The sequence below is a fragment of the Dunckerocampus dactyliophorus genome, chromosome 5, assembly GCF_027744805.1.
Source record: "Dunckerocampus dactyliophorus isolate RoL2022-P2 chromosome 5, RoL_Ddac_1.1, whole genome shotgun sequence".
NCBI lineage: Eukaryota > Metazoa > Chordata > Actinopteri > Syngnathiformes > Syngnathidae > Dunckerocampus > Dunckerocampus dactyliophorus.
The window spans coordinates 13,029,154-13,041,956 of NC_072823.1; the positions used below are offsets into that span (position 1 = coordinate 13,029,154).

General features: G+C 41.5%; 1 protein-coding gene across 1 annotated transcript; it reads right to left on the reverse strand.

The window, feature by feature from the left end:
• Positions 1-7,338: 7,338 nt before the first annotated feature.
• On the reverse strand, positions 7,339-8,762 carry foxl1 (forkhead box L1). Its single transcript, XM_054776722.1, has one exon. It carries the CDS (start codon positions 8,731-8,733, stop codon positions 7,660-7,662), a length of 1,074 nt encoding a protein of 357 aa, XP_054632697.1. The 5' UTR covers positions 8,734-8,762; the 3' UTR covers positions 7,339-7,659.
• Positions 8,763-12,803: the final 4,041 nt, after the last annotated feature.

Consider the following 12,803-nt stretch of genomic DNA (forward strand, 5'->3'; position numbering starts at 1 on the left):
CATTGTTACCTAGCACTGCCTTAATCCTCTTGGGTATGGAATTGCCAGAGCTGCACAGGTTGTTACTGGAATCCTCATCCACTCCTCCGTGATGACGTCACGGAGCGGGTGGATGTGAGACACCGTGCGCTGCTCCACCTTCATTGGGTTCAGGTCTGGAGACATATTTGGCTTCTCCATCACCTTCATTTTCACCTTCCTGAGCATGACAGATGTCATCTTGGAGATCTGTTTTGGGCTTGTTTCCATCTCGGCCATGCAGCACATTTTCCCAAGGAAAGCGATCACGCTCTGCCTCAGAAGGTCACAGTCAATGAACTGCAGCTTCCCACTCCTGGCAGCACTCACGCAGCCCCAGACCATCATGTTAGCACTACCATTACCATTCATACAATAATAGCTGTGTGTTGACTCGTACAGTTAACCTATAATACTATACAATCTGTACATTGACTACTCTGGTGATAGTGATGATTTAGTATATTTCAAACGTGCTTAACAAAATTACAATGAAGAACCTAGTTTGAATGTGAGTGTGAAAGGTTGTTGTGTGCCCCACCTCTTGCCCAAAGTCAGCTGGGATATGCTCCATCACACCCCCACGATGCTAATTTGGGGAGCGATACAATATTGTAATACAGCTTTCGTTTCAGTGTAAATTGGGAGCAAATGTTTTTCATCTTTTTGGTTAAATTTCTGAATGAAATGACCTTGGAAATAATACATGTTGCGAGACGTTGAAACGAAATGTATTATCACGATGAAGCCACGTGAGTGAGCAAAGAGAACATGCTTTTCAAATCTCGGAAAGCAAGGTGTTTCTTTGAGTGCACATGTGTGACTGTGAGAGTTTGTGTATGTCTGCGTCCATAGAACTGAGGTGTTGATTGGGAACCCGTGTAGCTGTACAATGTGCTGGAGTGTTCCCGTGTTTGAGTTGTAGTTGAAACTGCTGGCACTCAGTGCAATGTATAAATAAACAGCCGTCACGCTGACTGCACTTTGATTGGCCGTCCTGTAACGAGCTCTGAAAGGCCAGTCTGCTGTGTCACACACAGCATGAGCACCCTCCTCTCTCTAATTAATACCAGACTTTTACATATGGGACAACCATGCTAAGGGTATTTTTGTGACTTTCTTTCCCCCAATTTGATTCCTGAATGCATCGTGAATATTGAAAGACTTTCATTGTGCATTCCTTGTTATGTTAAACAATGCATTTTAATCAAAATCTTTAATTTTAAGTCCTTTTTTTGTCTTACATTTGAAGATAGCCTCATCCCATTCAGAAGAGGAAACATTGGCGTGCTGTGTTTACAGGCATGCAGTAGATACCAGGGGCGGCACAAGATCAGACGAAAACGTGACAAGATTTCTCGTTCGGAAAAAAAATGTCTCGTGGGCCACCAGGCGTGGGACGATAATAATAAATTAAATAATCACACAGTAAATGGAAATGAACCGGGTCATTTTGCCATGTGCAAAATGTGTTTTCCTCATCTCTCGCGTCCAAACATTGCAGCAGGAGGATCCACCCTGTGCATTGGTTTCAGCACCTTGGCGCGTTTGTTCCATAGAACAGCGGCATGAACGGAGTGAGCCCTTTTGTCAGTCATACAGTCTCTGTCTTGGTGGGTGGAGGCGGAGCTGCTAGCGTACACACAGAGTGCAGAAGAGTATGCCGTAGTAGAAATTATATTGGTAGATTGCAACATATTGTCATATATTTTAATTAGTAATAATTAATAATTGAATAAAATGGTTTGCTTAGCTGGTTGTTTGTCTATGCGATTGGCTAGCGACCAGTCCACGGTGTACCCCGCCTCTCGCCCCAAGTCAGCTGGGATAGGCTCCAGCATACCCCCACGATCCTAATGAGGATAAGCGGCCTTGGAAATGGATGGATGGATGGGTTAGGCATGTAAAGAAAGATGCAAGAGAAGTCGAACACCAATAGGTTTGGTAAGGGAGTGATCAAACACGCTGGCATCGATTGGCGTAGCCTGTGTCAAGCTGTCCAACAGAAACCATTGAGGTTGATTCTCGTGGCAATAGAGGACAAACTGCGTTCTTTGTTGGCTCAATACGGGTGTTGTAAACCCAAGTGACACAGCACGCATTCGTGTCATCTTTGTGTTGTCATGTCGCTGATGTCGTTGATTGGTTGTTGTGATGGGCTTTGAAAGGAATCACATGTTTTTTACAGAAATCGGTGGCCGATCCATCAGAGCATCCCTAAACACCACTGGTCCTTGGGCAAGACGCTTCACCCACGTTTCCCCCAGTGTCACCCACACTGGTTTATAAATGTAAATAAATGTTTGATGGTGGTCAGAGGGGTGGTTGGCACACATTATTAGTCTGTAAAATCAATAAAAACCATAAGACCCTGGTTTGTAATGCCAGCTGTGTGCAATTCCGGTACAAACTTTGCTGAATATTAAAATGATCAGACACGGTTTATTCCAGCGAAAAACAAAAAAACTGTATCACATCCCGCCTCTTGAAGTATCACTATTTTATTTTACAGTACACACACGCTCACAGTGACACGTACAGCCGCTATTCTTTAAAACGAAAACAATCCATTCAGTGTCCCTCTAACAATAACACATTTAGCAAACATGCTAGTTTTGTACAAGAGCAGCTGTATGGCGTAAATCTAACTAGTTTGTTTAAGCTTAAGTGCTTGAGATGCAGTAAAGTGCGTGTTCATGTTTACACATGTGTCGACGGAGGGGTGGCGGCCCTAAGTGATGAAGCTCCTCCTCCTTGTTGGATTAAGCGTCAGGGTGGTCCCATTCTGGGGTGGTAATCCTGCTGCTGTGTGCAAATTCCCTTCCCAGTGTTCATAAAAAACACACACACACAGGACACAAACATCATGAGACTAATGTATCAATATTTATTTAAAATTTGTCCGAGTAAACCGTCTTCACGACCAGTTGTGTGTACAATATATTGGTGGTGAAGAAAGTTTACTGTGATTTAGCTAAGCATGTTCGAAATGAACAAAACCATTACTATAATTAAACAAGCTATGCATAACAAGACAAGCGTACATGTTAATAGTGGAAGCACACTTGTTTTAAGGTGTCCCCGTCTTCTAGAGGCCAGAGGTCAGGTTAGAGAAGGCGTTTCTCCAATTCGCCCCTACATAATCCACATAATCCACACTCCTGGTGTAATTCCTTTATGACCATATGTGAACTTGTGTTCATCTTGCTGCAAATTCTGAGACCAGATTGACTGTCGAAGCCCGTGTTTCTGTAGCCAAACTAACTTTTGTGTGCCAGCACACCAACTATGGTGCGTTCAAGGACTGCCGAACCGAAGTGCAAAATCTGAACACTTGACAGAAAAAGGCTTGCAGTGTAGTTGTGACCGCTCTTAATCATTTATTTGTTGGTGACGGAACAAAACATGCAACATGACAATTTTTTAATGTGCTCTAAGGCTGCCCTTTGTCACCGATTCTGTTCATAATCTTCATGGACAGAATTTCTAGGTGCAGCCAAGGCGTCGAGGGAGTCCAGTTCGGGGGCCTTAGGATCTCGTCTCTACTATTTGCAGATGATGTGGTCCTGATGGCCTCATCGAGCTGTGACCTTCAGCGTTTACTGGGGCGGCCTGCCGCAGAGTGTGAAGCTTCTGGGATGAGACTCAGCGCCTCCAAATCCAAGGCCGTGGTTCTCAGTGGGAAAAGGGTGGATTGCACCCACTGGGTTGGGAGTGAGGCTTTTCCCCCAGGTGGAGGAGTTCAAGTATCTCGGGGTCTTGGTCTTGTAAGGGAAATTTGAGATGAGATCGACAGGTGGATCGGGTCGTGGTGAAGAGAGAGCTAATTCGGAAGGCAAAGCTCTCAATTTACAGGTCGATCTATGTTCCCACCTTTACCTTTGGTCATGAGCTTTGGGTCGTGACTGAAAGACTTTCCTCCGTAGGGTAGCTGGACTCACCCTAAGAGATAGGGTGAGGAGCTCAGATTAGAGCCGCTGCTTCTTCACATCGAGAGGAGCCAGTTGAGGTGGCTCGGGCATCTAGTCCGGATGCCTCCCTGGTGAGGTGTTCTGGGCATGCCCAGCCGGGAAAATGGCCCGGGACAGACCTGGGACACGCTGGAGGGATTATGTCTCACAGCTGGCCTGGGAACACCTTGGTGTCCTCCCGGTGGAACTGGAAGAGGTGGACGCAGACCAGGAAGTCTGGACTTCCCTACTGAGACTGCTGCCCCCGCAACCTGGACCCGGGTAAGCGGAAGAAAATGGATGGATGGATGGATTCCTTCTTTATAAATGGAATATTTTTGTAGTTAGAGCATAGAAAACCTGTTTACAAATATGCTTTTTTAACATTACTAGAGTCCTCGAGACATGAAATAACACCCCTATAGTCACCTGTACACCCATATTATCCAATATAGTAGCTATAATCAGCGGAAATAAATGTGTTCCGGGTGTGTGGAGGACAGGAAGTGATGTCATGGGTTCAGAGATGAGTTTTAGCTTTACATGTGTCATTATGATTATGATTATTATGTTATTATTATTGCGCCTGTTGTGAGATAAATCAAACCTGAAATGAAAGCCTGTTGGACCGGCGATCAAGTCTGGTGTTCGTATGTTTCACCAAACATTACTGACACCTAGTGAAGAGTGTGGAATACTAAATATCACAATTTTAATGCGTCTTCTTAATGCCTTATATTTCTATTTAAGGTCATTTAGTGTCATGTTTATGCTTAAAAATGCTTAAAAATATATAACATTTGCTTAAATATGCTTTTTTTTTTTTTTTTACTAATAGTCCGTATTCAATCACAAAAGTAAAAAAATGTATATATTTTTGAAAAACCGTGGTCGGGTGAAGCGGCAAAATTCAAACTGAAGTGTGGCGGGGCACGACTGTCGTGGTAAAATGTCACTGACACGGGAGTATGCGGATGAAACATATTAGAGTAATTCTAGAATACTGGGAGCACTTGAACCATGTGAAGTACTTATTTGCTGCAGTCAACCGTGTGCAGTGCACGAGCAAAATTCTTCCATTTTCACATTGTTTTCTGAAATAATATCAGATAAGAACGTAAGTATTTCTTTTTGTGTGCGCGGCTTCTTCATGGGGATCATTTAGAGTCCAAACGCACACAGGGACCTACGGCACTTATGGAATCCCTTTGTATTGATGATCCTGAGGAGATGACAATGAAGATGAGTGAATGATTTACTGTATTGGTTAATAATGATGTACCCAAACACCAAAGACATGAAGTCGACGCACGCACTGCTGATAAAGTCTCACTCGTTTGTCTACCCCTCAGTCCCTGTTTTCTCTATTCTTTCCCCGCTTACATTTTTAGCGGGTTTTATTTACCAAAAGAGTGGTGTACACAGGAAATGTGTGTGGTTGTAAGTTCCCCGCTTCAAATGATGGGGAGATTTAGTTATTTCAACAAACATTCCTGATTTGCACAGCCCCGCGGGGAGAGGTTCTCTCAGGCCAGTGTGTGTCCGAGCAGGAGAGTTATACTTAGACGTGACCCCTCTCTGTTTGCAATGATGCTGTCATCTGGCTGCGATGATATCATGCGGGTGTCATGTACAGAAAAATGGACAACGGGGATTAAAAAACATCCAGGCCTGATTCGTTCATTCAAAACTGGGGTCTGACAAACAGAACCAAACAGTAGGCGGCTTCAAACTTTAAATAATATTGACGAGAACTGTGCCAAAGGATTCCGTATTTATTCATGTCTGCAGGCTGTAAGATCGCCCACCAAATGTTTAAACCACAGCTGAGTGGATTGACGTGCAAGTTCAGTTAAATTTATATTTTGGAGGTTGGGCAGACCGGAGGAGGGCCCTTGACCACCCTGACCCGACTGTGCATGCCCAAAAGAATTCACATCTTTTGCTCAAATATTGGACCTTATTAACATAATAACACTTTGTTGTATTATTCTTTTAGTACACAGTTTTAAAATTCTAATTTGAAGTACGGTTATTATCATTCTTTCGTAATCATTTGTAATATACTTAAGGGTGTCCATAAAGTCTGCAAAAATGCATCTGTTATACAATTACAATATACAACATCAATAAATAATATAAATAAATATTTTGTATATTGTGTTATTTTTAAATGTATTATTTAAAATATATCTAAAATACATCATATTTTTTTTATTAATTTTTGTTTTTAAATTGGATATTTTAAGCATTTTCAAATGTTTTTCAGAAATTATATATAGATGTACTTATTTATTTATTTATTTATTAATTACATAAACCATGTTTTATATATATATATATATATATATACAGTATATATATATATATATATATATATATATATATATATAATGTATTTACAGTATATTATATGTGCATATCATATGTCCAGACGTTAGGGACACCCTGCCCTGAATCATTTTAAAATATTATTTAAATGATCAAATTAAAAAAATGATGCAAAATGAAGACAATGATGTCATCATCATCACAGTGAGGTGTATTGTGTTGTATTGTGTAACGTGGTTTGCGTGTTTTAATTTCTTGCCAACTACAGACGATAGCGAGCGCTTGTGTTGTCAAGCACCCCTGAAAATACCACTGGTGATAAAAGTACATACAATACATTAATGAATGCATTGATTTTTATTTTTAATTTTTTTTAAAGCGGCTCGTGATTAAGCACTGCTCATGCTACAAATCCCAGGGTGCAGCTGTAGGTTGTTAAATGGATATGTGAATGAATTATTAATATATGATTTTTAAGTGGTCATTTTAGGACGCATAATCAGCAGTGTACATTTAAAATGACCATGTATTTTTAATTTAAATTGCGTCAAAAGTGGGGTTAGTTCAGCAGAGGATGTCCCCCGGATGTCCATGTTTGCCTTGACAACAAGTACGGTGGCCTAAGACATTCGGAAAAGCGCTGCAATGTAAACGTTGAATTTTCCACTCAACTAGAGTAATAATAAGTACTGGGTAGTATGTTTTATATATATATATGTGTCATGTTTTATATTTCTCTACCTTGGGTTTTCTCAAGTAAATGCTTCATCCTGCAACGAGTGCATTACAAGAAAGTTTGTGATTATTCATTCCAAATCGTTCCGAGACACGACAATAGACCATTTGACTGAACATGGGTCAAATTATAATGTGTACCTACTCTATAACTTACCTGATTTTTTATTTCTAGAAATTCATAGAAAGTGTACTAACCTAGCCAAAAGTGTACCATTGTTGTCACTTGTATTGTTGTGTTCATACTTTATACTTAACACCTCCAAAGCCTGCCACAGAACATTCATGCGTTCTTCATGATCAAACCAATGCTTTTATTTTACACATGAAATTCACAGCCGATGGAATAGCTTTGGATTACATTGTGATGGGTATACATTGGAATACTCATTTTAGATGTTAGCAAAAGACCACACGCGCCCCGTCACAAATGATTTGAATGAACTATGTACACTGCACACCACCTGTTCTTTGCACAATTAAAGAGGAAGTGGATATCAGATGCTAATTAACATGTAGCTGAGTCATATAACAGAATGAAGGCATTTTCAAATAAGTGAGTGCGCGTTTGCATTTAAATTCTCACGCTATCCTAATGTTAAAACTCTTGTGAAATGAATTGTTCTCATTTGGAAAGCAGACCTTTGTCAGGAGACGCGAGGGACAAATAGGAGCCAAGGGGGAATCCCATTTGGTATAAGTGATGCTGTGTGGCGTCCATGAGCATGTTTGGACCAACACGCTCCTGGTTTTTGATGCAGCTTGGGATCTTGTCGTCTTCACTTCTTGCTAGGATGCTCTCGATGCTGAAACCTTTGCATTTGTCCCTTCTCGGAATATGTGCTTTGGAACCGGACCGAAGAAGAGAAGTGGGGGAGCAGAGCTGGGCGGCCCCTGTCGTGTGCACGTTGTTGGTCCGTTGCGTCGATGCCGGCTCAGGTGTGTGCTGGTCCAGCTTCCGTCTGGTGGGTTTGACTGCACGGCACACTTTCTGTTTGTGTGAAAGTGGATTCTGCTGCTGCTCAGAGTGGTTGAAGGCGAGCAGGACCGATTTTGAGTCTGCCTGTGTCTCCGTTCGCTTTGCGTCCTGCCTCAGTGTCATCTCTACCAGCAAGGACGCACCGGGTGTCTGAGAAGATAGATGGTCTCTTATGGAGTCTTTGTTGTGTTTGTGTCGTGCAGCATCCAGCTGACTCTTCGCCTTCCTCTTCCTCCGCCGGTAGTTGCCATTCTCAAACATATTCAAGCACGTGGTGTCCAGCGTCCAGTAGCTGCCTTTCCCGGGGCGCCCCTTCTCCCTGGGCACCTTGATGAAACAGTCATTAAGGGACAGGTTGTGGCGGATGGAGTTCTGCCAGCCCTGCTTGTTATCAAGGTAAAAGGGGAACCGGTCCATGATGAACTGGTAGATGCCATTCAGTGTTGCGCGTTGCTCCGGTGCGCTCTTGATGGCCATAGCAATGAGCGCGATGTAACTGTAGGGTGGCTTTTGTGGGGGGTCCTGGCGCTCCGGCATGAGGCTCAAGGCAGCGGGGCCGCAGTCCCCGCCGTACAAGTAGATGAGCGGCGGTCCGGAGAGGCTCAAAGCGGAGGATGGCACACCAAATGTGTGGTAGAAAGTCATTATAGGCAGGATTGCTCTGGATTCTTCCCGGGGGGGAAAAATGCGCACTTCTCTGACCGACTCCCCAACTTTCATGAGCTCCACAGAAGAAATGTTAATAAATGTCGTCCTCCTGCTCCGCCGTGTTGAAATAAATTGTGCAACATAAACTGTCGGTGCTGTTTCAGCCCACCCACATTAATTGAAATGTAATTGCTCCGAGAGTCCCTCATGTCCCCCCACCCCGCTCTGCTCGACGACCAATCAGGTGGCGGCTTATTCCCTCCTCTGTTTATAGAATTAGTCGCTTGATAAGTCTGCCCACCCAAGTTGAATCAAGCTGTGTTTATTTGGAAAAAAATTCCGGCCACCCAATACATAAACGCTCTGATGTGCTGTTGAAATAGAAGTCCACCTCTGACGGCCAGAGTTGCTCAAACACAGAGAGCAAACAAACATTGGAGTCTTTGCTGGGACTTGCGTGGGTTTACTCAAATGAAAACATCGAGATGGGACAATAACGCAAAACATTTCTTTTTAGACCCTTTTTCTAGTAGCGATGCTAATGGTCGTATCAGTAGCCCATCAATACCAGCCTCGTAAGATCGACATATTACAGCTCTCTCTAGTTTCAGAAACATCCATGTTTTTGTTTTGGCATTCACCTTATCCATTTATTAAATTTGATAGTTTTTACAAACAAAAACTCACGTCAAGTCTGTGGACACGGGGGGGGGTTGGGAGGGGGCGAAAAGCCAAAGGATTTGAATCGTAGTTTTTACTTTGTTTGCTTATTTTGCTCAAACAATTGTATGTAATAAAAGGGAGTATGGGAATTATTCTATTATTTTTTTGATATTGTTATATTGTCTCCTACTGTTGTATTTATTGTTAAATTGTAAATCACAAGTAATGTTATTCACAAAGGTATCGTTTGTGTTGGCCTAAAATATGAACATTTATCCTGATTAGAATGATGATCAACAAGTCAAAGGCAAAATCACAAACTCAATCAATGATCTTGAAAAGGTTACAGTGAAAAGTATTGGTATCAATATCGGTATTGGTCTGACTCGTCCGGTATTTAATTGGTATCGGACTGATACCTGCAGTGATCATTCGCAGTATCACCCACCCATAATTCCCTCCTAGCTATCCTATCTGATTTAAGGGTGTCCAAACTTTTTTCCACAGAGGGCCGCATACTGAAAATCAAAGGTTGCAGGGGACAGTTTGATATTTTTATGTATTTAAAAATTTTGCAAAAAGGCTTTAAAAAGTTATAAAAAGTATATATATATATATATAAAAGTATATAAAAAAGTATATATATATATACTCTATATACTGTATAAACATTTCCGCTTCTTCTCTTTACGTTTGGTGTTTTTGTCATTTTTTATTGGGTTTTTTTGTTCTAATTTGATTTCTACAATGTGTCGCGGGCAAATAAAAATAAACCGACGGGTCACATATGGCCCCCGGGCCACACATTTAGAAAAAAGGCAACATGTAAAGAGAGGAAGTGGAAAAGTTGATACTAATAACTAATAATAACACAAAGCTTTGTCTTTATATACCGTGTTCCCTTGCTACGTCGCAGTTCACCTTTCGTGGACTCGCTGTTTTGCAGATTTTTTTTGCACATTTTTTTTAGCGCTATTCTCCCTCTCTTCTGTCTGCACCGCACATTGTCTTCTCCGTCCTGATTGGCTGTAGATCATCGGCAATCAATCTCCTTCGTGCCGTCTCTTATTGTGATCATGGCTACCAAACCAGCTAACCGTGTGAGCTGTTTGCTAACCGCCAATCGTGTGACAATAGAAAAAACTGAAGAAGCTAACCATGTGAGGAAAGTAACACACAACAGGAGCAATGTGTTTTAACGAAGACACAAAAACACTCCGAAGAGTGAAATACACGTGAGTCACTTCATAATTTCTTGTGTCCAACCTAGTGGGTCTATCATTAAAATTCAAATGAAATTTCAACTTTGAGAGTGTTTAAAAATGAGAGAAATGTGAGAAAATGTTAATGCCTGTCTGAGAAAAAGTGTAAAAAGTGTATTGTGAGGGCTTTTACAGCCTTAAAACATATAGAATCATTGTAAAAAAAATATAGTTGGTTACTTCGCAGATTTCACTTATTGTGGGCTATTTTGGGAACAAGGGATAACTGCATGTACTGTATATGTATAAAGGTTTTTTTAGCCTTTTTACAAAACTAAAATATACATAAAAGATATCTCAAAGTAGCTCCTCACATCTCTAAACCAGTGGTCCCAAACCTTTTTTGACCCACGGACGGGCTTGTGTTCCCACAAATCTCCCGCAGACCGGGATCGTACATTGTAGCGATCTAATGTATCTTATTTATTATGTATTGTGTAAAACTAAGCCATGAACAACATAAAATTAAAAGCACAAAATGAATGCCGACCCACCATCCACCAGTTCAAGTGTTTCCAGAGAGATTATTACATCGCTGTTTGACGTGTGTGTTAAAAGGCAGTGTGTTAGCATGAATTAACTTGAGACAAATGTGCACATTATCACTCAATAAGTCATCAAAACTTACCTTTATGCATTCCCGCATAGTATCAGCATTTGACACCAAATATGAGGTGAAAGAAAAATGCTAAAAATACAGGAGTAGTCTATCTGTGCGGCATGAGATAAAGTCAGCGCACGTACGATGGTGCGTTCAGGGACCGTCAAACAAAGTGGGACGAGTCGCTGCTCACAACAAATAACATTTAAATGCCAAAACTATGGGATTTGTAAGTGTATATTATTTTTTTAAATAAAATAATGGCCCTTATTTCCAAAATGTATCTGCATTTACATAAAATTTGATGTAGTTATGTACAAGTGTTTTTTTTTTTTTTTTAAATTTATCATTGCACCTGAAAGCTTCCCGGCCCCACCCATGGACTGGTACTGGGCTGCGGCCCAGTGGTTGTGGACCCCTGGTCTATAGGGTCTCTAAAAGTGAGTTGCAAGGAGGATGACTGGTTAGCATGTTGGCCTCACAGTCAGGAGATCGAGGTGTACGCTGGCTTCCTTCCACATGCCCCCAAAATATGCATGTTACGTTAAATGGACACATTGTCCATAGAAAAATGTTTGTTTATCAAAAGGTCCCATGTGATTGGCTGGCGACCAGTCCAGGGTGTGCCCCACCTCTTTCCCAAAGTCAGCTGGGATAGGCTCCAGCATACCCATGACCCTAATGAAGACAAGTGGTACAGAAAATGGATGGATGATCTCTAAAAGTCTTGTATAAGGTACCCAAAAGCCATACTTGAGGAAAATTAAGATACCTCCCAGGAAAAAATGACTTGCGTGAAGTCATTTTCCCTTGTCAGAAAATGACTTGAGGAACTCGTCTTAAAGTGGCTGGTATCTTTTGTACTTATGATATCAGAAGTATGACCATTACAAGTGTTCTCAGGTATTTAAATGAAAAGTATTGTCGTTGAGTTCAACATTTCTTAGTGAACTTTAGGAGTGGTCGGCCCCAGTCACAATGTTTACCTTGCAAAAATCACAGACTTCATTATAAAACATGGTTTAGGATGCACCCTTTAGCTAATCAAAACCGAGGTAAAGTAACAGTAACCTCCTAAACCCTGGACTTGAGAGGCTGACTAGAAAAAGACATGCAGGTACTAACTAACCACTGTATTGCCTTACAAGGACAGCGCGGGCAGTGTGTGTGTTTTTTACAGATGTGTGTATACAATATTATGTATTTTCCTGTTTATAGGTCAATGGAGGATTATAACAACTTTACAAGTCCTCACAGCTGGCTGCTGCTTACATTAGCCGTTGGGAGATCTCGGTGAATAAACCTACAAACTCTGCCTTTTCTCTGTTTGTCTCTCAGCAGACGATGATTCACGATAACAAATACAACAAACGCAACATGCAAGTACATAACAGCATGTCATGCAGCATGACTGCTGGAACATTTGAAGACATGTAAGATTTGTATTAATGGAGGCACATGTATCATACCATGACAATGAGTGTGATGACCCTCAGCATGATACTGACAGGCACACACTTGGTCGTTAAGTATGATTCATGAGTTGTTTGGTGAGTTTTCTGTTACTATTGACTGTGTTGTGTCTGGCCCATGGTGTATTTCAGTGGACTGAAAGG